Source organism: Giraffa tippelskirchi, chromosome X (genome assembly GCF_054371585.1).
Source record: "Giraffa tippelskirchi isolate mGirTip1 chromosome X, T2T-mGirTip1v1.2.pri, whole genome shotgun sequence".
Lineage (NCBI taxonomy): Eukaryota > Metazoa > Chordata > Mammalia > Artiodactyla > Giraffidae > Giraffa > Giraffa tippelskirchi.
In genome coordinates, this window is record NC_137289.1 from 76,913,310 (window position 1) to 76,938,634 (window position 25,325).

The 25,325-nt window shown below is 36.0% G+C and overlaps 1 protein-coding gene across 3 annotated transcripts in view; it reads right to left on the reverse strand.

Annotated features, from left to right (window-relative positions):
• The window catches only part of LOC145536754 (uncharacterized), a 507,944-nt gene that overhangs the window by 257,757 nt on the left and 224,862 nt on the right, over positions 1–25,325 (reverse strand). For all 3 annotated transcript variants that reach the window (XM_081566545.1, XM_081566546.1, XM_081566544.1), the window contains one exon: positions 23,410–23,497. In XM_081566545.1, coding sequence (XP_081422671.1) covers positions 23,410–23,497 — 88 coding nt within the window. The remainder of the gene's footprint in view (positions 1–23,409; positions 23,498–25,325) is intronic.

The window sequence follows — 25,325 nt, forward strand, 5'->3', positions numbered from 1 at the left end:
ATTTAAAAGCTAAAATTGTACAATGCTTAGAAGAAATCATTGGTATAAATCTTTATGAATTTAGATAAGGCAATAATTTTTTAGGTGTAACAAAAGAAAAAATAGGTAATCTAGACAACATCAAAATTAAAATATTTTTTAAATTGCTAAAAACATGAAGAAAGTAAGAAAAGGCACACAGAAGGCAGAATAATTTTACACATAATACATGATAAATGATCTGTTTAAAGATTACCTAAAGAACTATTACAACTCAATAAAAAAGAAAATTAAGTTAAAAATGGAGAGGAGCTAAATCGACAGTTCTCTCATTAATACATACAAATAGAAAATATGCACATGGAAACATCCTCAACATCATTAGCCATCAAGGAAAAAAAAATTAGACATTATGTTATACATTTTAGCATTCGTATAAAAAAAAAAAGAAAGAAAAAACAAGTGTTAGTGTGGATATGGAGAAATTTAAAAGCAGCCAGCTTTAAAAAGAGCATGGCAGTTACATAAATAGTTAATACTGAGTTGCCATCAGTTCATTTCAGTCAGTCGTGTCTGACTCTTGACGACCTCATGGACTGCAGCATGCCAGGCTTCCCTGTCCATCACCAACTCCTGGAGCTTACTCAAACTCATGTCCATAGAGTCAGTGATGCCATCCAACCATCTCATCCTCTGTTGTCTCCTTCTTCTCCTGTCTTCAATCTTTCCCAGCATCAGGGTCTTTTCCAATGAGTCAGTTCTTCACATCAGGTGGCCAAAGTATTGGAGCTTCAGCATCAGCATCAGTCCTTCCAATGAATATTCAGGATTGATTTTCTTTAGGATTGACTGATTTGATCTCCTTGTAGCCCATGGAACTCTCAAGAGTTTTCTCCAGCACCACAATTCATATGCATCAATTCTTCAATGCCTAACTACCTTTATGGTTCAACTCTCACATCCATACATGACTACTGGAAAAACCATAGCTTTGACTAGATGGACCATTGTCAGCAAAGTAATGGCTCTGCTTTTTAATATGCTGTCTAGGTTCCTCACAGCTGCTCTTCCAAGGAACAAGCATCTTTTAATTCACTGCTGCAGTCACCATCTGCAGTGATTTTGTGGCCCAAGAAAATAAAGTCTGTCACTCTTTCCATTGTTTCCTATCTATTTGCCTTGAGTGATCAGACCGGAGGCCATGATCTTAGTTTTTTGAATGCTGAGTTTTAAGCCAGCTTTTTCACTCTCCTCTTTCACTTTCATCAAGAGGCTCTTTAGTTCCTCTTCACTACTGCCATAAGGGTGGTGTCATTTGCATATCTGAGGTTATCAATATTTCTCCCAGTGATTCCAGCTTGTACTTCCTTCAGCCCGGCATTTGGCATGATGTACTCTGCATATAAGTTAAATAAGCAGGGTGACTATATACAGCCTTGATGTACTCCTTTCCCAATTTGGAACCAGTCTCTCATTCCATGTCCAGTTCTACCCATTGCTACTCAACCTGCATACAGATTTCTCAGGAGGCAGGTAAGGTAGTCTGGTATCCTGTCTCTTTAAGAATTTTGCAGTTTGTTCTGATCCACACAGTCAAAGGCTTATCATAGCCAATGAAGCAGAAATAGATGATACTCTGAAATTCTCTTGCTTTTTCGATGATCTAACAGATGTTGGCAGTTTGATCTCTGGTTCCTCCACTTTTTCTAGGTCCAAATTGAACAACTGAAAATTCTCTGTTCATGTACTGTCGAAGCCTAGCTTGGAGAATTTTGTGCATTACTTTGCTAGCATGCGAGATGAGTGCAATTGTGCAGTAGTTTAAACATACTTTGGCATTGTCTAACATTGGGATTGGAAGAAAAGTGACCTTTTCCAGCCCTGTGACCACTATGGCATTTTCCAAATTTGCTGTCATACTGAGTGCAGCACTTTCACAGCATCATCTTTGAGGATTTTAAATAGCTCCACTGCAATTCTATCACCACCACTAGCTTTCTTCAGAGTGATGCTTCCCTAAGGCCCACTTGACTTTGCACTGCAGGATGTCTGGCTCTAGGTGAGTGATCACACTATCATGGTCTTCTACGTCATTAAGATCTTTATTTGTATACTTCTTCTGTGTATTCTTGCCACCTCTTCTTAATATCTTCTGCTTCTGTTAGGTCCATAGTGTTTCTGTCCTTTATCATGCCCATCTTTGTGAGAAGTTTTCCCTTGGTATCTCTAATATTCTTGAAGAGATCTCTCATCTTTCCATTTGTATTTTTTTCCTCTATTTCATTGCACTGATCACTTAGGGAGGCTTTCTTATCTTTCCTTGCTATTCTTTGGAACTCTGCATTCAGATGGATATATCCTTCCTTTTCTCCTTTGCCTTTCACTTCTTTTCTCAGCTATTTGTAAGGCCTCCTCAAACAACCATGTTGCCTTTTTGCATTCCTTTTTCTTGGGGATTGTCTTGATCACTGCATCCTGTACAATGTCACAAACCTCTGTCCATCATTCTTCAGGCACTCCTTCTATCAGATCTAATACTTTGAATCTATTTGTCACTTCCACTGTATAATCATAAGGAATTTGATTTAGGTCATTTCTGAATGGTCTAGTGGTTTTCCCTACTTTTTTCAATTTAAGTCTGAATTTTACAATAAGAAGTTCATGATCTGAGCCACAGTCAGCTCCCAGTCTTGTTTTTGATGAATGTAGAGCTTCTCCATCTTTGTCTCCAAAGAATATAATCAATCTGATTTTGGTATTGACCATCTGGTGATGTCCATGTAGAGTCATCTCTTGTGCTGTTGGAAGAGAGTGTTGGCTATGACCAGTGTGTTCTCTTGGCAAAACTCTGTTAGCCTTTGTCCTGCTTCATTTTGTACTCCAAGGCCAAACTTGCCTATTAATTCAGGTATCTCTTGACTTTCTACTTTTGCATTCTAGTCCCCTATGATGAAAAGACATCTTCCACAGGACTGGGGAAACAGACTCTTGGAGGGAACAAACAAAACTTTGTATGCACCAGGACCCAGGAGAAAGTAGCAGTAACCCCAAAAGAGACTGCCAGATTTACCTGTGAGTGTCCAAGAGTCTCCGGCGGAGCCATGGGTTTGACAGGGGCCTGTTGCAGGGTCTGGGGCACAGAATAGAGTCCTGGTAGCCACGGAGCATGCTGGCATAAGTCCTTTTTAATTACCATCATTACCCCTACCATAGTTTGACCTCAGGACAAACTAAAGTTAGGGAACATAGCCCCATCCATCAACAGATTTCGGATTAAAGATTTACTGAGCATGTTCCCACACATCAGAACAAGACCCAGATTCGCCCAGAGCCAGCTCCTCTCATCAGGAAGTTTCCACAAGCCTCATCCCTATCCACCAGAGGGAAGACAGAATGAAAGCCACAACCACAGAAAACTAACCAAACTGATCCCATGGTTCATAGCCTTGTCTAACTCAATGAAACTATGAGCTATGCCTTGTAGGGCCACCAAAGATGGACGGGTCATGGTAGAGAGTTCTGACAAAATGTGGTCCATTGGAGAAGGGAATGGCAAACCACTTCTGTATTCTTGCCTTGAGAACCCCATGAACAGGATGAAAAGGCAAAAAGATATGATACTGAAAGATGAACTCACCAGGTCGGTAGGTGCCCTATATGCTACTGGAGAAGAGTGGAGAAATGGCTCCAGACAGAATGAAGTGGCTGAGCCTAAGCTAAAACAATGCCCAGTTGTGGATGTGACTGGTGATGGAAGTAAAGTTCGATGCTATAAAGAACAATATTGCATAGGAACCTGGAATGTTAAGTTCATGAATCAAGGTAAATTGGAAGTGGTCAAACAGGAGATGGAAAGAGTGAAAATCAACATTTTAGGAATCAGTGAACTAAAATGGACCAGAATGGGCGAATTTAATTCAGATGACCATTACATCTACTACTGTGGACAAGAATCCCTTGGAATAAATGGAGTAGCCCTCATAGTCAACAAAAGATTCTGAAATGCAGTACTTGGGTGCAATCTCAAAAATGACAGAATGATCTCTGTTTGTTTCCAAGGCCAATCATTCAATATCACAGTATTCCAAGTCTATGTCCCAACCACAAATGCTGCAGAAAGTGGAGGTGGGTTGCCATATGACCTAGCAATTCTACTTCCACTTATATGCCAAACAGAAATGAAAATATGTCCATGGAAACCATGTATATCAAAAGTCATTATAGCATTGTTTATAATACCTGAACAGTGGAACAACCTAGATGTCTAACAACTAATGAATGAATGCATGCCTGCTAAGTTGCTTCAGTCATGTCTGAATCTTTGCAACCGCGTGGACTGTAGTCCACCAGGCTCCTCTGTCCATGGGATTTTCCAGACAAGTACACTGGAGTAGGTTGCCATTTCCTTCCCAGGGGATCTTCCCAACCCAGGGATTGAACCCCTGTCCATTACATCTCCTGCATTGGCACTGGCAGGCAGGTTCTTTATCACTAGCGTCACCTGGGAAGCCCAAGTGAATGCATAAGTAAAATATGATATATCCATACAATGGAATGTTGAGCAATAGAAAGTAGTACTCAAGTAATGAAAAATAGAAATGAAAGAAATGATAACTGATACCACAGAAATGCTAAGAACCATATGACTATTCTAAACAATTATATGCCCACAAATTAGACAACCTAATAAGAATCACACATGAAAAGGTGCTCAACATCACTCATTATTAGAGAAATGCAAATCAAAACTACAATGAGATATCACCGAAGAGCAGCCAGAATGGCCATCATCAAAAAGTCTACAAACAACAAATGCTAGAGAGGGTGTGGAGAAAAGGGAACACTCTTGCACTGTTGGTGGAAATGTAAATTGATACAGCCACTATGGAAGATGGTATGGAGACTCCTTAAAAAAACTAGGAATAAAACCACCATATTACCCAGCAATCCCACTCCTAGACATATACCCCGAGGAAACTAAAATTGAAAAAGACATATATATCACATTGGTCACTGCAGCACTATTTACAATAGCTAGAACATGGAAGCAATCCAGATGTCCATCAACAGATGAATGGATAAAAAAGTTGTGGTACGTATACACAATGGAACATTACTCAGCCATAAAAAAGAATGCATTGGAGTCAGTTCTAATGAGGTGGATGGACACAGAGCCTATCATACAGAGTGAAGTAAGTCAGAAAGAGTAAGATAAATATCATATACTAACACATATATATGAAATCTAGAAAAATGGTACTGAAGAATTATTTACAGGGCAGCAATGGAGAAACAGACATAGTGAATAGACTTATGGACATGGGTAGAAGGGAGGAGAGGTTGAGATGTACGGAGAGAGTAACATGGAAACTTACATTACTATATGTAAAATAGATAGCCAACAGGAATTTGCTGTATGGCTCAGGAAACTCAAACAGGGGCTCTGTATCAAGCTGGAGGGTGGGATGGGGAGGGAGATGGGAGGGAGGTTCAAAAGGAAGGGGATATATGTATACCTATTGGTGATTCATATTGAGGTTTGACAGAAAACAACAAAATTCTGTAAAGCAATTATCCTTCAATTAAAAACAAAAAGAATTAATTTCCTAGAAACATACAAGTTACCAACATTGAGTCATGAAGTAACAGAAAATCTGAACAGAATAAGTACAGGTAAGGAAATTATATCAGTAATCAAAAATATCTAAACAAAATTTCTAAGATCAGCTGGATACACTAGTGAACACTGCTTAACATTTAAACAAAAAGCTAATGTAAATTCTTCTCAACTTTTTAAAAAATAGAAAGGGAGGGAACAGTTTCAAACTCATTTTACAAGACCAGCACTACTCTGATATCAATGTCAGACAAGGACACTACAAGAAAAGAAAATTACAGGCCAATATCAGTGTTTGACATAGGTGGAAATATCCTCAACAAGATACTAGCATACTGCATTCAACAATAAATTGAAAGGATCATACAACATGATAGAGTAGGATTTCTTTCAAGGATGCAAAGATGGTTCAACATCTGCACAATAATAATCATGATGTATCACATTAACAAAATGAAGGATAAATCTATAAAATATCCTCAAAGATGCAGAGAAAATATTTGCATCAGTATTTCTTCATGATAGAAATTCTCAACAAATTTGATATAGAATGAATGCACCTCAACATATTAAAGGCCATACGTGGTAATCCTACCACTAATATCATACTTAGTAGTGAACAGTTGTAAACTTTTCCTCTAAATTGAAAATAAGACTAGGGTGCCCATTACAAGCATTTCTATTCAATATTGTACTGGAAGTTCTAGCCAGAGTAATAAGCCACGAAAAGAAATAAAAGGCATTTAAGTAGGAAAGGAAGAAGTAAAAATTGTCTATGACAATAACATAATCTTACATTAATATATGGAAAACTCTAATCTTTTATATGGAATACTGTGCTAAAAATTTGTTAAAACTAATGTCAATAACTTTGTAGTATACTAAATCAATAAACAAAAATAAGATACATTTCTATATGCTAATAATGAACTATCCAAAAATTTAAGAAAATAATTCAACTTACAATAGATTAAAAGCCAATAAAATACTTAGAGACATATTTAACCAAGGAGGTGAAAGATCTGTACACTAAAACCTGTAAGATATCAATGAAAGAAATGGAAGAAGACACACCAAAAAAAATGAAATAAACATCACATTCTTGGATTGGAAGTATTACTATTGTTAAAATATTCATACTGTTTGGATGATCTATGGATTCAATGCAATTCCTATTAAAATTCCAACACCAATTTTTACACAAAAATAGAACAATCCTAAAACTTGTAGGAATCACAAGAGACCCCAAAGAATCAAGGCAATCTTGAGAAAGAATAACAAAATTGGAGGCTTAACGCTTCTTGATTTCAAACTGTATTATAAAACTATAGTAATCAAAGCAGAGTTGTAGTGGCATGAACATAAAACCATAGACTGATGTAACAGAATTAAGAGCCCAGAAATAAACCCCTGCATATATGAACTTTGACAAGGATGCCAAGAACACATAATGAGGAAAGATATTCTTTTCAGTAAATGCCTCTGAGAAAATTAAATATCAAAATATAAAGGAATGTAACTGAAATGTTTTCTTACATCATATACAAAAATCAACTCAGAATAGAATAAATACTTGAATATAAGACTTGAAATTGTAAAATTCCTAGAAGAAAACATAGGGAGTAAGCTCCTTGATATTGGTTTTGGCAATGAGTTTTTTGAATCCGAAAAAGTAAAGAAAAAAAAAATCAACAACTTAGATTACACTAAATACAAAATCTCTTGCAAGAAAATTCATCAATAAATTGAAAAGGCAACCTATGGAATGGGAGAAAATATCTGCAAACCTCATATCCCATAAAGGTTTAATATCCAAAATGCAATATACATATATGTATACTGTATGCATATATATTATGCATGTATGTATATATATACATATATATGCATGTATATGTATACTGTACACATATATTATATATATATATATATATATATATATGTATATTGCATTTAAGAAATAGGCAGAAGACCTGAATAGACATTTTTTCCAAAGAAGACACTGAAAAGGTGATCAACAATATAATCATCATGGAAGTAAAAACCAAAACCTCAATGAATATTTATGAAATATTATCTCACCCCTGTTAGGATGGCTATTATCAAAAAAACAAGAGATAGCAAGTGTTGTTGAGGATGTGGAGAAATGGGAAACTCTGCATATTATTGGTGAGAATGTAAACTGGTATAGCCAGTATGAAACACATTATGGAGGTTCCTCACAAATATAATAACAGAACAACCATGTGATCTAGCAACCTCACTTTTGAGCATATATCCAAAGGAAATGAAATCAGTATCTCAAAGAGATAGCTGTATTCCCATGCATTGCATCATTATTCACAATAGTCAAGGCATAGAAACAATCTAAGTGTCTGTCAACAATGAATAGATTAAAAATATTAACAGATACACAGAGGAATATTATTCAATCTTAAAAACTAAGAAAATTCTGTTATTGTTGACAACATGGATCAACCTGGAATTGCCAAGTGAAATAAGTCAGAGAGAAAGACAGATATTGCATGGTATCACTTCTAAGTGGAATCTAAAAATGGGAAAACATTTTGAACTCAGAAACAGAGAGTAGAAAAGTGTTTTCCAGGGGCTGTGGGCTAGAGGAATAGGGAGATCTTGGCAAAAGGGTAAAATATTTCAGATATAAGATGTATAAGGTCTGAAGGTCTAGTATATAACATGGTTAAAACAGTTGATAACACTGTATTGCATACTTGAAATTTCCTATGAGACTAGAAATTAAATGCTCTCACAAAACAAAAAGGTTAATATGTGAGGAGATGTTTTGCTAATTAACTCAACTGTGGGAATTCTTTTACAAAGTATACACACATCAGATCATCACATTGTATGCTTTATGCATCTTAAAATTTAACCTGTTAATTATATTTTAAAAAATGATTTAAACAACACCATCCTCGTGACTTTATTATGCATCATAGAAACATACATAGGTCTTTCTACTTCAAAAAAGAAAAATACTTCCAATCAATAAATTGAACTTCCAACTAAAAAACACTAGAAAATAGCAACAAAATAAAACTAGCAATATACTAACAATGAGAAATCAGAATGTGAAATTAAGGAAATTATCCCACTCACCATTACAACAAAAAGAATAAAATACCTAGGAATAAACTTACCTAAAGAGACAAAATACCTGTATGCAAGAAGGCAAAGTGGTTCTTTCAGAAGGACCTACAAATACCTGAGAAGAAAAGCAAAGCAAAAGGCAAAGGAGAAAGGGAAAGATATACTCAACTGAATACAAAGTTTCAGAGAATAGCAAGGAGAGATAAGAAACGCTTCTTAAGTGAACGATGCAAAGAAACAGAGGAAAGCAATACAAAGGGAAAGACTAGAAATCTCTTCAAGAAAATTGGAGATATCAAGGGAATATTTCATGTAAAGATGGGCATGATAAAGGACAGAAACAGCAAAGACCTAACAGACGCAGAAGAGATTAAGAAGAGGTGGCAAGAATATACAGAAGAACTACACAAAAAAGGTCTTAATGACCTGGATAACCATGATGCTGTGGTCACTCACCTAGAGCCAGACATACTGGAGTGTGAAGTTAAGTGGGCCTTAGGAAGCATTACTATGAACAAAGCTAGAAGAAGTGATGGAATTCCAGCTGAGCTATTTAAAATCCTAAAAGATGATGATGTTAAAGTGTTGCACTCAATATGCCAGCAAATTTGGAAAACTCAGCAGTGGCCACAAGACTGGGAAAGGTCAGTTTTCGACCAATCCCAAAGTAGGGCAATGCCAAAGAATGTTCAAACTACGATACAACTGCACTCATTTCACATGCTAACAAAGTAATACTGAAAATCCTAAGAGCTAGGCTTCAGTAGTATGTGAACTGAGAACTTCCTGGTGTACAAGCTGGATTTAGAAAAGGCAGAGGAATCAGTGATGAAATTGCCAATATCCTTTGGATCATAGAGAAAGGAAAGAAATTCCAGAAAAACATCTACCTCTGCTTCATTGACTACACTAAAGCCTTTGCCTGTGTGGAACACCACAAATGGAAATTCTTAAAAGAGATATGAATACCAGACTGCCTTACCTGTCTCCTGAGAAATCTGTATGCAGGACAAGAAGCAATGGTTAGAATCAGATGTGGAACAATGGACTGGTTTAAAATTGGGAAAGGAGTACATCAAGGATTTCTATTGTCACCTTGCTTATTTAACTTATATACAGAGTACATCATGGAAAATGTCTAGCTGGATGAATTGCAAGCTGGAATCAATATTTCCAGAGAAATATCAACAACCTCAGATATACAGATGACACCACCCTTATGGCAGAAAGTGAACATGAACTAAAGAGCCTCTTGATGAGGGTGAAAGAGGAGAGTGAAAAAGGTGGCTTAAGACTCAATATTCAAAAAATGAATATTATGGCATCCAGTCCCATCACTTCATGGCAAATAGAAGAGGAAAAAGTGGAAGCAGTGTAGATTTTATTTTCTTGGTCTCCAAAATCACTGCAGATGGTGACTGCAGCCATGAAATTAAAAGAAGATTGTTCCTTGGAAGAAAAGCTATGACAAACTTAGACAGCATATTAAAAAGCAGAAACATCACTTAGCTGAAAAGGTTGGAATAGTCAAAGTTATAGTTTTTCCATTAGTCATGTATAGATGTGAGATAAATAAGGGAAAGCTGAGCACTGAAGAAATGATGATTTTTGAATTGCGGTGCTGGAGAAGACTCTTGAGAGTTCCCTGGGCTGCAAGGAGATCAAACCAATCAATCCTAAAGAAACCCAACCCTGAATATTTATCTCAAGGGCTGATGCTGAAGTTCCAATACTTTGCCTACCTGATGTGAAGACCTGACTCACTGGGAAAAAAAACCCTGATGCTGGGAAATATTGAGGGCAGGAGGAGAAGGGAGCAAAGGAGGATGATGTTTGGGCAGCATCACCTACTCAATGGACATGAATTTGAGCAAACTCTGGGAGATAGTGAAGGACAGGGAAGCCTGGTGTGCTATAGTCCATAGGGTCTCAAAGATTCAGAAACGACTTAGTGACTGAAAACAATAAACAGGACAGAATTACTGATGCATGGTACAGCATGTATGAACTTTGAAAAAAATTTATCCTAACTGAAAGTATCCATTTACATAAGATTTCATATCATAAGATATATGACTTCATTTATGTGAAATGTGTACAATAGGATAATATATATAGATAAAAAGTAGTTTAGTGGTTGTCTAGGCCTAGGTGTGGTGTGGTCTAGGTGTGGTGATAATGGTGGTGGTGGATGGGGAGATGGCCAGTGAATGATAATGGGGACTGTGTATTTAGAGGAATGGCAAAAATGTTCTAAAATCAATTGTGATTGTTAAGAAATTTGAATATCCAAAAAGGCATTTGTTGTTCTATTTATATTGGTATATTGTATGGCATATAAATTTTATTTCAATGAATCTGTTTTTTAAAAAGAAATTTCCATATTGAAAACAATATTCAAAAATAGCTTAAAGTATTTTTTGTGAGGGAACCCAATTCTTTTCCAACTAGGCAACTCTGAACACTTATTATATGATAACAATTACTTTTAAAACATTTGAAAATTTGTAAAGTTCTTTGCTGCCTTCGAATACAAGAGCATTTAGTCTTCTTATTTTAATTAAGGAATAAGATGTAAGAGTTAGCACTGGAATATGATGTTATTCATTAAATATGACAACTATTTACCACACAGATTAAAATGATGATCCTAACAAAAATTATTTAACTCTTTTACTCTCTTCTGTCTCTTCCCCTGCTTCATCAATGAAAAAGTAATTTGAAAGCACAATAAATCAGAATGTATCAGTGTTACAACAGAAAGGCATACTCAGCTTTTTTATGATGGAAGCTATTACATATAGAATAATATTCCCTATAACATTCCTTGAAGAAGAAAGAGACAAAGCTGTCTGGAAAACTATCACCATCTCAACTAATTATTCATGACATCCATCATATTCAGAACAAAAATCTAAAAATAAATTTATAAGTTTTAAGAAAAAAAATCAGATTAGATTTGACAGACAGGGAGTCGGAAGAACTATATACAGAGGTCTGTGACACTGTACAGGAGGCAGTGATCAAGACAATCCCTAAGAAAAAGAAATGCAAAAAGGCAAATGGTTATCTGAAGAGGCTTTACAAAAAGGTGAAAAAAGAAGAGACACTAAAGGCAAAGGAGAAAAGGAAAGCTATATCCATCTGAATGTAGAGTTCCAAAGTATAGCAAGGAAAGATAAGAATGCCTTCCTAAGTGATCAGTGTAAAGAAAGAGGAAAACAATAGAAGGGGAAAGACTAGAGATCTCTTCAACAAAATTAGAGATATCAAGGGAACATTTCATGCAACGATGAGCATAATAAAGGACAGAAATGGTACAGACCTAACAGAAGCAGAAGATATTAAGAAGTGTACACAGTGTACACAGAGAAACTATACAAAAAAGATCTTCATGACTCAGATAACCACGATGGTGTGATCACTCGCTTTAAGCCAGACATCTTGGAATGCAAAGTCAAGTGGGCCTTAGGAAGCATCACTATGAACAAAGCTAGTGGAGGTGATGGAATTCCAGTTGAGCGATTTCAAATCCTCAAAGATGATGCTGTGAAAGTGCTGCACTCAATATGCCAGCAAATTTGGAAAACGCAGCAGTGGCCACAGGACTGAAAAAGGTTAGTTTTCATTCCAATCCCAAAAAAGGCAATGCCAAAGTATGTGAAAACTACCGCAAAATTACACTCATTTCACACGCTAGCAAAGTATTGCTCAAAATTCTCCAAGCCAGGCTTCAACAGTACATGAACAGAGAATTTCCAGTTGTTCAAGCTGGATCTACAAAAGGCAGAGGAACCAGAGATCAAATTGCCAACATCTGTTGGATCACAGAAAAAGCAAGAGAGTTTCAGAAAAACACCTGCTGCTGCTGCTAAGTCGCTTCAGTCGTGTCTTACTCCTAGTGACCCCATGGACTGCAGCCTACCAGGTTTCTCCATCCATGGGATTTTCCAGGCAAGAGTACTGGAGTGGGTTGCCATTGCCTTCTCCAGAAAAACATCTACTTCTGCTTTACTGACTATGTCAAAGCCTATGACTGTATGGATCCCAACAAACTGTGGAAAATTCTTCAAGAGATGGGGTTCCAGACCATTTCACCTGTCTCCTGAGAAATCTGTATGCAGGTCAAGAAGCAAGAGTTAGAACTGAAACAACAAACTGGTTCCAAATTGGGAAAGGAGTACATCAAGGCTGTATATTGTCACCCTGCTTATTTAACTTACATGCAGAGTACATCATGTGAAATGGCAGGCTGGATGAAGCACAAACTGGAATCAAGATTGTGGGAGAAATATCAATAACCTTAGATATGCAGATAACACCACCTTCATGGCAGAAAGCAAAGAGGAACTAAAGAGTCTCTTGATGAAAGTGAGAGGAGCGTGAAAAAGCTGGCTTAAAACTCAGCGTTCAAAAGATCATGGCATCCAGTCCCATCACTTCATGGCAAACAGATGGGCAATAATGGAAACAGTGGCAGATTTTATTTTCTTGGGCTCCAAAATCACTGAGGATGGTGACTGAAACCATGAAATTAAAAGACACATGCTTCTTGGAGGAAAAGTTATGACAAACATAGACAGCATATTATAAAGCAGAGACAACTTTGTTGACAACTATCCATCTAGCCAAAGCTATGGTTTTGCCAGTAGTCATGTATGGATGTAAGAGTTGAACCATAAAGAAAGCTGAGTGCCAAAGAATTGATGTTTTGAATGTGGTGCTGGAGAAGCACCAATTTGAACTGTGGTGTGCTGGAGAAGGATATGAAAAGTGTTTCTGCAGTGCAAATTATTTTCTATTTCCTGATCTGAGTGATGGTTTTATGTGCCCTCACTTTGTGATAATTCATTTATCAGTATAACTAGGATTTTTGAGCTTTCTGCATGTAACCTGTATTTTAATGAAACTTTGCATTAAAAGAGTTTGCATGTGTGTTCCTCAAAATACTCCATGTATCCGTTTGGAAGTAATTAACCCTTACATAATCCCTAAGAAGGACACTCCTATGAAGAGGTTTATTATATCCTAGCTTGCCAGAGTCTGAGAAGGCAATGGCAAACCACTCCAGTACTCTTGCCTGGAAAATCCCATGGATGGAGGAGCCTGGTAGGCTGCAGTCCATGGGGTCGCTAGGAGTCAGACACAACTGAGCGACTTCACTTTCAGTTTTCACTTTCATGCATTGGAGAAGGAAATGGCAACCCACTCCAGTATTCTTGCCTGGAGAATCCTAGGGACAGGGGAGCCTGGTGGGCTGCCCTCTATGGGGTCGTAGAGAGTCGGACATAACTGAAGCGACTTAGCAGCAGTAGCAGCTTGCCAGAGTACAATATTGGTATTTATTTTGTGGGGACTCTGACCCCTGATATAAACATTTACTTTGATATTATTTTTGGCACTGATTTTGAAAGAAATTTTTCTTTAAATAGTCATTAAAATATTTGACTATATAGTTTTAAGCTGTCCGATAATTATGTTCTTTAAAAATATATAATTTGCAGGAATTTTCCATACCTAGGAGATACACCAGAAAGCATTTTCTTTTCATAGATAGTCTAATTTTTTAAAGACCTCTCATATTCACAAAACTGAAAGTACTGATTTTTTTTTCTTCGTTCAATTCAGTTGCTCAGTCGTGTCTGACTCTGTGACCCCATGGACTGCAGCAAGCCAGGCTTCCCTGTCCATCATTAACCCCCAGAGCTTGCTCAAACTAATGTCCATTGAGTCTGTGATGCCATCCAACCATCTTGTCCTCTGTTTTCCCCTTCTCCTCCTGCCTTCAATCTTTCCCAGCATCAGGGTCTTTTCTAATGAGTCGGCTCTTTGCATCAGGTGGCCAAAGAATTGGAGCTTCAGCATCAGGCCTTCCAATGAATATTCAGGATTGACTGGTTTGATCTCCTTGCAGTCCAAGGGACTCTCAAGAATCTTCTCCAACACCACAGTTCAAATGCATGAGTTCTTCAATGCTCAGCTACCTTTATAGTCCAACTCTCATATCCATACTACTGACTACTGGAAAAAACATAGCTTTGAGTAGACAGATGTTTGTCAACAAAGTAATGTCTCTGCTTTATAATACACTGTCTACGTTTGTCATAGCTTTTCTTCCAAGGAGCAAGTGTCTTTTAATTTCATGGCTGCAGTCACCATCTGCAGTGATTTTGGAGGCCGAGAAAATAAAGTGTGCTTCCACTGTTTCCCCAGCTATGTGCTATGAAGTATTGGGACCGGATGCCATGATCTTAGTTTTTAGAATGTTGAGTTTTAAGCCAGCTTTTTCACTTTCCTCTTTCACTTTGATCAAGAGGCTCTTTAGTTCCTCTTGACTTTCTGCCATAAGGTAGGTGTCATCTGCATATCTGAGGTTATTGATATTTCTCCAGGCAATCTCGATTCCAGCTTGTGCTTCATCCTTCCTGGTATTTCACATGATGTACACTGCATAGAAGTTAAATAAGCAGGGTGACAATATACAGCCTTGACGTACTCCTTCCTCAATTTGGAGCCAGTCCATTGTTCCATGTCTGGTTCTAAGTGTTGCTTCTTGACCTGCATACCACTTTCTCAAGGGGCAGGTAAGGTGGGCTGGTATTCCTCTCTCCTTAAGAATTTTCCACAGTTTGTTGTGATCCACACTGGCAAAGGCTTTAGTGTAGTCAATGAAACAGAAGTAGATACTTTCCTCAAATTCTCTTGCTTTTTCTATGATCCAGTGGATGTTTGCAGTTTGATATCTGCTTCTTCTGCCTTTTCTAAATCCAGCTTGAATTTCTGGAAATTCTCAGTTCATATACCATTGAAGCCTCACTTGGGAGAATTTTGAGCATTACTTTGCTAGCATGTGAAATGAGCACAATCGTGTGGTAGTTTGAACATTCTTTGGCATTGTCTTTCTTTAGGATTGGAATGAAAACAGACCTTTTTCAGTCCTGTAGCCACTGCTGAGTTTTCCAAATTTGCTGGAATATTGAGTGCAGCACTTTCACAGCATCATCTTTGAGGATTTGAAATAGCTCAGCTGGAATTCCATCACCTCTACCAGCTTTGTTTGTAGTGATGCTTCCTAAGGCCCACTTGACTTTGGACTCTAGGATGTTTGGCTCTAGGTGAGTGATCAATTATATCCCCCTAACAGTGTATGAGAACTTTTTGCTCCACATTCTCCATATCACTTAGTATGATACATCTTGTAACATTAGTCTTTCTTGGGAGTATTGTAGTATCATCTACATGGTTTTGATTTGCATTTTCCCTGATTGAGTAAGACTGAAACCCTTTTCACATTTTTTTTCTTTTTTGCTATTTCTATATATCCCTTTCTGAAGTGTCCATTCAAGGCTTTTCCCACTTTCTCATTAAGTTATCTTTTTCTTATTGCTTTGTAAGAATTCTTTGTAAATTCAAGTTTTAAATCTTTGTTACACCTATTATAAACACCATCTCACAGTTTTTAGCCCGTGTTTTACTTTCTCAGTATCTTTTGTGGGCAAAAGTTCTTTTTATCAACAGAACATAAGTCCAATTTAGTGATACTTTCTTTTATGCTTAGCACTCTTTGTATATTGTTTGAATTGTTGAACTATCATAAAATGTTATTGTTGATGTTTAGATTTACAGTCTTATTAGGGTTACTAACGCAAACCCTAATGCTGATTTTTTACTATGGTGTGAGGTAGAAATCAAGAGACAATTATCACCCCACTGCTCCTCAGTGCATGTAATAATAAATTAAGTATCCATGTAAGTGTCAGGTGTTTCCAAATCCTCTTAAGCTTCATTGGTCTGTATGACTGTCTTTTGCCAATATGGAACTGTCTTAATGGAGATATATTACAAGCCTTAATATGCAGTAGTATAAGTCTACCAAATTCTTCAAAATTAATTTAGGTTTTACTGGTATCTTGAATTTTATACAAATTTTAGAATCAGCTTGTCAATCTGTACATAAAAATCCTATTTTTATTTTTATTTAAATTTAATTTAATCTATAGATCATCCTGAAGAGAACCAACATCTTTAACATACTAAATCTTCCAATCTACAAACGTGAGATATTTCTTTATTCATTAACTTCTTCTCTAATTTCTCTCATGATATTTTATACTTTTCAATAAGGAGATCTTTCATGTATTTTGTATATTCTTCCTAGGTATTTGATGTTTTCCATGCTGTTGAAAATGACATATTGTCATTTTTATTTCATCTCTAAATATTTGAAGGTAGTATATAGAAGTAAAACTGATTGTATTAATAGTATGTTGCCTTTCAGCAATCTTGCTGAATTCACTGATGATTTCTAATATCTAACCTTCAGAATAATTTGAATTTTCTAAGTACACAATTCAGTCATGTAAGAACAATGACAGATTCATTCCTTCCTTTCCCACACTTAAACATTTCCTTTCCTTTTCTGGTCCTATTGCATACTCTTGGCCCTTGAATACGATGTAGAATAAAACTGATGTTACTGGACATATTTGTACCATCACTGATTTCACGGAAGAAGGTTTACAATATTTTACCATTAAGTATGATATCTGCCTTACTTTATTTGTAGATTGTTGTTGTTCATTCGGTAAGTCATAGCCAATTCTTTGCAACCCCATGGGCTGCAGCATGCCAGGCTTCTCTGTCCTCCACTATCTCCCAGAGTTTGCTCAGTTTCCATTGAAACGGTGATGCTATCCAACCATCTCATCCTCTGCCACCCCCTTCTCCTCCTGCCCTCAATCTTTCCCAGCATCAGGGTCTTTTACAATGAGTTGGCCCTTCACATCAGGTGGCCAAACTATTGGAGCTTCAGCATGAGTCCTTCCAATGAATATTCAGGGTTGATTTCCTTTAGGATTGACTGGTTTGATCTACCTGCAGTCCAAGAGACTCTCAAGAGTCTTGTCTAGCACCATAATTCAAAAGCATCAATTCTTCAGCTCTCAGTCTTCTTTATGGTATAACTCTCACATCTGTACATGACTACTGGAAAAATCGTAACTTTGACTATACCAGCTTTGACTATACAGACCTTTTCAGCAAACTGATGTCTCTGTATTTGTATTTATGGGTATTTTTATTTGTGTTTGTAGATAAATTTTATAAAATAGGAAATTGCCATTTATTCTAAGTTCACTAAGAGTTTTTATCTTGAATAGATAATAAATTTTACTCAATGCTTTCTCTGTATCTTTTCAGGTGTCTTTATACTATGTCACCATTATTCTTTTGCTCTGGTTAATTCCATTGATTGGTTTTCAAATGTTAAACTGACCTTGCATTCCTGGAATAATGCTAATGTGTCTGTGATATATTATAATCTTTATGTATCACTGGACTCAATTTGCTATTTTTTGAGATTGTTATTTCTTATTTTATGTGACAGACATTTTCTTTCTTGTGATGTCCTTATAAAATTTGGTAATAAGGTTTCAATGACCTCAGAACATTAGTTGGAAAGTGTTCTTACTCTGTTTTGTTATCTGGCAGAGTTTGAACAGGGTTAGTGCTATTTCACTCTTAAATGTTTTGTGGAATTCACATATGAAGTTATCTAGGTAAGAGTATATTTCTGGAAAGGTTTATAAATATGGATTCAATTTATTTAATACAACGTTTATGGAACCTTCATATACATATATATATATATATGTATATATATATATATATATATATATATATATATGCAGTTAAAATACAGATAGTGATTCAGTAGGTTAGTGTGAGACTCAGGTCTGCTATCTTAACAAGATCGCGGTGATGTCAATGTTGCTGGTGCAGGGATGACAATTAATTAGTAAGACTTTATTGTATGTGACAATTGCTGTTTCTTTTTATGTCAATTTCCATTATGTTTTCTAGGAATTTTTCTATTCTGTGTACATCGCCAAATTTTCAACATAAAAAATATTAAAGTATTATGTATTACTTTACTTAGGTAGAATCTCTAGTACTATCCCTTTTTCACTTCTAATATTTTGTATGTTAGGCTTTAAAAAAACTTCACCAGAATTTATCACCTCCACTTTCAAATAATACACTTTGAGAGTTTTAGCTTACTGCTTGATTTCTATTTCATTAACTTCTGCATTTACTTTCAATATGTTTTGTTCTGTCTATATTTATTTTGAATTTAATTTGCTTTTCTTTTGTTAAATTGCTTTCTTGCAGTAGTTTTGTGAGATGAATGCTTAAATTATAGACTTTCAGCTCTTTTCCCTTTTTATTAAATACATCAAAAGGTATGAATCTTTCTTAAATACAATATAAACTGCATGTCACAAGTTTGCTATGTCGTGTCTTCATTATCATTCCATTCAAAATCTTTTAAAATTCTCAATGTGTTTTCTTCTTGCCTTCTTTTTCCCTAGCTTTGTTGAGGTCTAATTGATAAGTAAAATGTAATATATTTAAAAGTGAATGTGAAAGCCACTCAGTCGTTTCCTACTCTTTGCAACCCCATGGACTGTACAGTCCATAGAATTCTACAGGCCAGAATACTGCAGTGGGTAACCGTTCCTTTCTCCAGGGTATCTTCCCAATCCAAAGATTGAACCCAGGTCTCCCACACTGCAGGCAGAGTCTTGACCAGCTGAGCCACCAGGGATATTTAAAGCATACACATAATGATTTGACATATGTATACATTGTGAAAGCATTACCATGATCAAGTAATTTAACATATCTATCATTTCATACAGTTACATTTTTTTGATGAGAATGCTTAAGTTCTGCTCTCTTTGCAAATTTTAATTATACAATAAAATATTATGACACTTGCTCTAGAATCTAGTTCAAATACATGTATGTACAAATATATATGTATATATAAATTTATGTAATATATATGTATATATAATATGTATGAATATCTACATACATATACTAATACATATGTATACTAATTACACATTACCTAACAGAAGCAGAAGATATTAAGAAGAAGTGGCAAGAATACACAGAAGAACTATACAAAAAAGATCTTCATGACCCAAATAACCACAATGGTGTGAGCACTCACGTAGAGCCAGACATCCTGGAATGCAAAATCAAGTGGGCCTTAGGCAGCATCACTACAAACAAAGTTAGTGGAGGTGATAGAATTCTAGATAAGCTATTTCAAATCCTCAAAGATGATGCTGTGAAAGTGCTGCACTCAATATGCCAGCAAATTTGGAAAACACAGCAGTGGCCACAGGGCTGAAAATGGTCAGTTTTTATTCCAATCCTAAAGAAAGGCAGTGCCAAAGAATGTTCAAACTACTGCAAAATTACACTCATCTCACACGCTAGCAAAGTAATGCATAAAATACTCCAAGCCAGGCTTCAACAGTACGTGAACAGTGAAATTCCAGATGTTCAAGCTGAAACATCTAAGTAACATCTTTCCTTAGGTAAGACAGAGAAATCAGAGATCAAATTGCCAACATCTGTTGGATCATAGAAAAAGCAAGAGAGTTCCAGAAAAACATCTACTTCTGCTTTATTGATTATGCCAAAGCCCTTGACTATGTAGATCACAACAAACTGTGGAAAATTCTTCAAGAGATGGGAATACCACACCACCTTACCTGCCTCATGAGAAATCTGTATGCAGGTCAAAAAGCAACAGTTAGAACTGAACATGGAACAACAGACTGGTTCCAAATTGGGAAAGGAGTACATCAAGGCTGTATATTGTCACCCTGCCTATTTAACTTATACGCAGAGTATATCATGAGAAATGGTGGAATGGATGAAGCACAAGATGGAATCAAGGTTGCTGGGAGAAATATCAATAACCTTAGATACGCAGATGACACCACCCTTATGGTAGAAAGCAAAGACGAACTAAAGAGCCTCTTAATGAAAGTGAAAGAGGAGAGTAAAAAAGCTGACTTAAACCTCAACATTCAAAAAACTAAGATCATAGCCTCTAGTCCCATCACTTCATGGCAAATAGATGGCGAAACAGTGAGAGACTTTATTTTGGGGGGCTCCAAAATCACTGCAGATGATGACTGTGGCCATGAAATTAAGACACTTGCTCCTTGGCAGAAAAGCTATGACCGACCTAGACAGCATATTAAAAAGTAGAGACATTACTTTGCTGACAAATATCTGTCTAGTCAAAGCTACAGTTTTTCCAGTAGTCATGTATGGATGTGAGAGTTGGACTATAAAGAAGTCAAGGTGCTGAAGAATTGATGCTTTTGAACTGTGATGTTGGAGAAAACTCTTGAGAATCCCTTGGACTGCAAGAAGATCCAACCAGTCTTTCCTAAAGGAGATAAGTCCTGAATATTCATTGGAAAGACTGATGCTGAAGCCAAAACTCCAGTAGTCTGGCCACCTGATGTGAAGAACTGACTCATATGAAAAGACCCTGATGCTGGGAAAGAGTGAAGGCAGGAGGAGAAGGGGATGACAGAAGGCGAGATGGTTGGATGGCATTGTGAACTTAATGGACATGATTTTGAGCAAGCTCCAGGAGTTAGTGATGGATAGGAAAGCTTGGCATGTTGCAGTCCATGGGATCACAAAGAGTTAGACCCAACTGAGCAACTGAACTGACTGATATGTATAATTAGTATAACTAGGAACTAGTCCAGAGTTTTTAATATTTGTTTTTATGGCATATCTTTTTCTATCCTTTGATTTTCAGTAGCCTTGTATATATGTATCCACGTTGCCTTAACCTCTTTGATGCCCTCAAACAGAAGAGTTTATTTTTTCCATATTTTCTAATTTTTCTCAGTGGGTTGGTTGGCATAAAAAAAAAGGAATCTGGAACAACTTTTCTGAAAGCAACAGTCTAACTTTGTGGCTTTTCATAATATATAAAATTTCCTGCTTTCCTACTTTCCTTCTACTTTCTGCTGTAGTAAAACAAGAAATGCTAGAGACTGATCTGAGAAGAGGCCCCTTGCACCTAAAAACCCATCTGCAAATTAATGCACAAAATAGCTGGACCTTCGTTTTTCTTTATCTTTTCATTATACTCACCTTGAACTGAAGAAATTTCAGCTAGTCAACAGGCTTTAAATGAAGATTTTAAAAGTTATTATATCTAATGCTTAGAACAGTATCTGACAAATAATAATTGCTATATAAGTATTAGTTATTATTATTAAATACTCCCACATATAACCAGTCTTTGAACTCATTTCTGATAGAGGAATTACAATTAACATGGACACAATACCTGTGTTAATGAATACTGCTACAGGATTCCTTGGTATGTTTAATCATAATGAATTATTTATTAGAGACTCACTATGTACAAATGATTATGTTGGAAAATCAATATAAAATAACGTACGATAATGCTTTCCCTCAAGAGAATTAAAATCAAATTCAGATACAAGATATGTGTAAAAATAAACATTACTTATTTAAATATCTCAATATTCCACTAAAATTTGAGGGAAAGAATTCTGTCTCATTCTTTCATGCCTAGCACATATATCTGTACTTAAGAAAAGAAAAAGTGTTAGTTGTTCAATTGTGTTCAACTCTTTTGCAACCCCATGGACTGTGGACTATAGCCTATCAGGCTCCTCTGTCCATGGAATTCTCCAGGAAAGAGTACTGGAGTGGGTAGTTATCCCCTTCTCCAGGGGATCTTCCCAACCCAGGGATCGAACCTGGGTCTCCTCCTGCATTGAAGGAAGATTCTTTGTTGTCTGAGCCACCAGGAACTTTACCTACATATAGCCAACCCTCAAATGATTATGGAATTAAATCAAGTTTACAATGTTAAATTCTAGAAAATAGTAACTACAAAGGAATGGGGTCATCTTGATGATTGATGAATGGAAGTATGAGCAAATAAATGAAGGAACTAGCTACAGCTTAAAATAAGTGTGATGCCATCCAAGCATCTCATCCTCTGTCATCCCCTAGGTCCATTCATGTTGCTGTAAATGGCATTATTTTATTCTTTTTCCTGGCTGAGTAATATTCCACTGTGTGAATGTACCACATCTTCTTTATCCATTCATCTATCAATGGACAATTACATTGTTTCCATGCTTTGGCTATTATAAGTTGGAACTGTACATTTTAAATGAATGAATTCTATGGTATGTGAATTAAAGCTCAATAAACCTGCTTTTTTTAAAAAATCTAAATACAGAAAACCCATGATGAACATGACACCAGTACTTTAAATAAAGACAGCCTCAGTATTACTGATAGTAAAAAAAAAAAAAAAAAAGTGTTATTTTGATAAGGAAAGAAGTCATGGTAGTAAATTAGAAGTGGAGAAAATATTATTATAAAAAGAATAAAGATAGACGCATACATGAAACATTTCAAGATAAATTAGTACAGGGGTCACATAAAAGAGAAGGATAAGATAATAGATGAGTATGAACTAAGAAGGGTTGTGAAAGGTAGTGTAACAAGTTTAGACTATATTCCCTGGATAATGGTAAGTGTTTGAAGGTTTCTGATCAGTTTAATACTTATCTTAGAATAACAGCAACAGTGGTAAATTCTAGTTGAATAGAAAAGAGGTTTGAGTTGACCAATCCATTAGTAGCTATACAAATAGTCTACATCTATATAAATAAATATGGATCTGAATTTCAGTGTTGGCACTGGAAATGTTAAAGAAAAGACAGGTTACAACACTACTGAAGATAAAAATTACAAGATCTGATGAACAAATGCATATGGAAATTGTATGGAGAACAATACAACAATGCAATATATCTTACCTGTTCAGAGAAATGTTTCAGTAATGTAATATGTTTAATGAGGTGGTTTTTCAGACTGGAAAATTCTGACATGCAATCAAATGGAGGGCTGCCAGGGAAAGATGACAAGACAGTCTATCAATCTCAGTTTCACTTAATGCAACAGCTTTATACTGTAGGAAAGTGAAAATTATAATCCACAATATGTACAGCTTTACATTACTTTGAAAGAGTGTTGAGTGTCAAGTGTCAGCTAAATTCAAAACAACACAAAGTTACATCAAAAAATAACAGAAAGCTTATATGGAAGATGATCAATGTGATATATCTATGATCTCAATAAAGTGATAGGATGATAAGTGCACAATTTACAACAGTTATTCCTATTTTCAAGTTACCATAGGTAGAAGGTAGAGTAGGTAAGTTTTCAGTTTTATATTTTCTTTGGCTAGCTTACTATACAGATGATTACATGAAGAAAGGAAAAATGAAAAGTATCAAATATTAATTATGTAATCCACAAGTAGATTATCTACCACTTGAAAAATAGATTGGCTGTTGGTAACTCATTTTATTTGCCACAATTGAAAAAAGATTATTTTACTTAGGACACTATAACCAATTGAAAAGTTTTGGCTTTATTACTTTTGTCTAGAATAGCTCTTAGGCTTCTGTGGTTTGGGGAACCTGTAATCACAAGTACTAATTCGAATGAGGTGATAAAACCTACGTACTTTTGTTGGACAGTGATCACTATTACAATCTAAAAATGGAGAAAAATTTTCAGAATGACATTTGTAAAATAAATTAACAAGCATTACAATGCTGCAACCATATACGCCCTCACAAGGGAAATAAAGTTTTATTTTTAAAAATTAGCAAGAAAAAGTAATTTATAACCCCTTCTCCAAATTCCTAGGATATTGCAGTCCCTAAATTTTATATGAATGTGCCATTTTCTGGAGGTCTATTTCTAAAACACATAAGAACATGGGCAATGATTCAAATCTCTTCTTATAAAAAGTATATAAACTTATGTGGCAAATATAGCTGCCAGATCCATAGGATAATCTCCTTTAACTATGTCCAGGGTATGAAACATGTGAGCAAAATTTCTTAGGCAGTTTTTTCCTTATTTATTTCTGGATCAAAAAAAATGAGCAAATAGGCAAGAAAATATTGGGTCATCCTCCTACCATCTCACTCCACCCTATCCCTCAATTCTCAACATGAAACATGATTAATTTATGTCTCCTTACATGTAGAATCTCGGGTAGTTACGCTTTGATAAGTAGTCTTGCATTACTACATTATGCTCCTCAATAAATTTCGTCACAAATTATATTTACCTCAAAAAATAAGTCACTTAAAATTTTAATGACTAATGCCAATATAAAATAAAGAGAGAAGTCCTTGTGAAATGACTGAAATTTACATTTAGTAACATAAAAATTTTAATACCCATAATTTCTATAATAAATCTTAAAATCTTTATTCTATTAGTAATAAAGTAGAACTTAAACTTAGCTATCTCATCTATATCTAAGCTTATAATGCTGGCAAAGTCAACCTTTGGTACACTGTAGTTCAGTCAAAAAGTTCTTTGTTGTTCAGTAGCTAAGTCGTGTCTGACTCTTTGCGACCCCACGGACTGCTGCACGCCAGGCTCCTCTGTCCTCCTCTATTTCCTGGAGTTTGCTCTAGTAACTCACAAAAAGGCTAATACTTTTAGGAAAATATAATGAATGATAATTGTTCATGGGGAGAGGTCATATAAGCACATTTCCCCCCATTTTTTTTATGATGACATCTTGATTCAACTCCTGCTGTGGGAGTGCTAAGTTGCTTCAGCCGTGTCTGACTCTCAGTGACCCTATGGACTGTAGCCTTCCAGGCTCCTCTGCACATGGGATTCTCCAGGCAACAATAATGGAGTG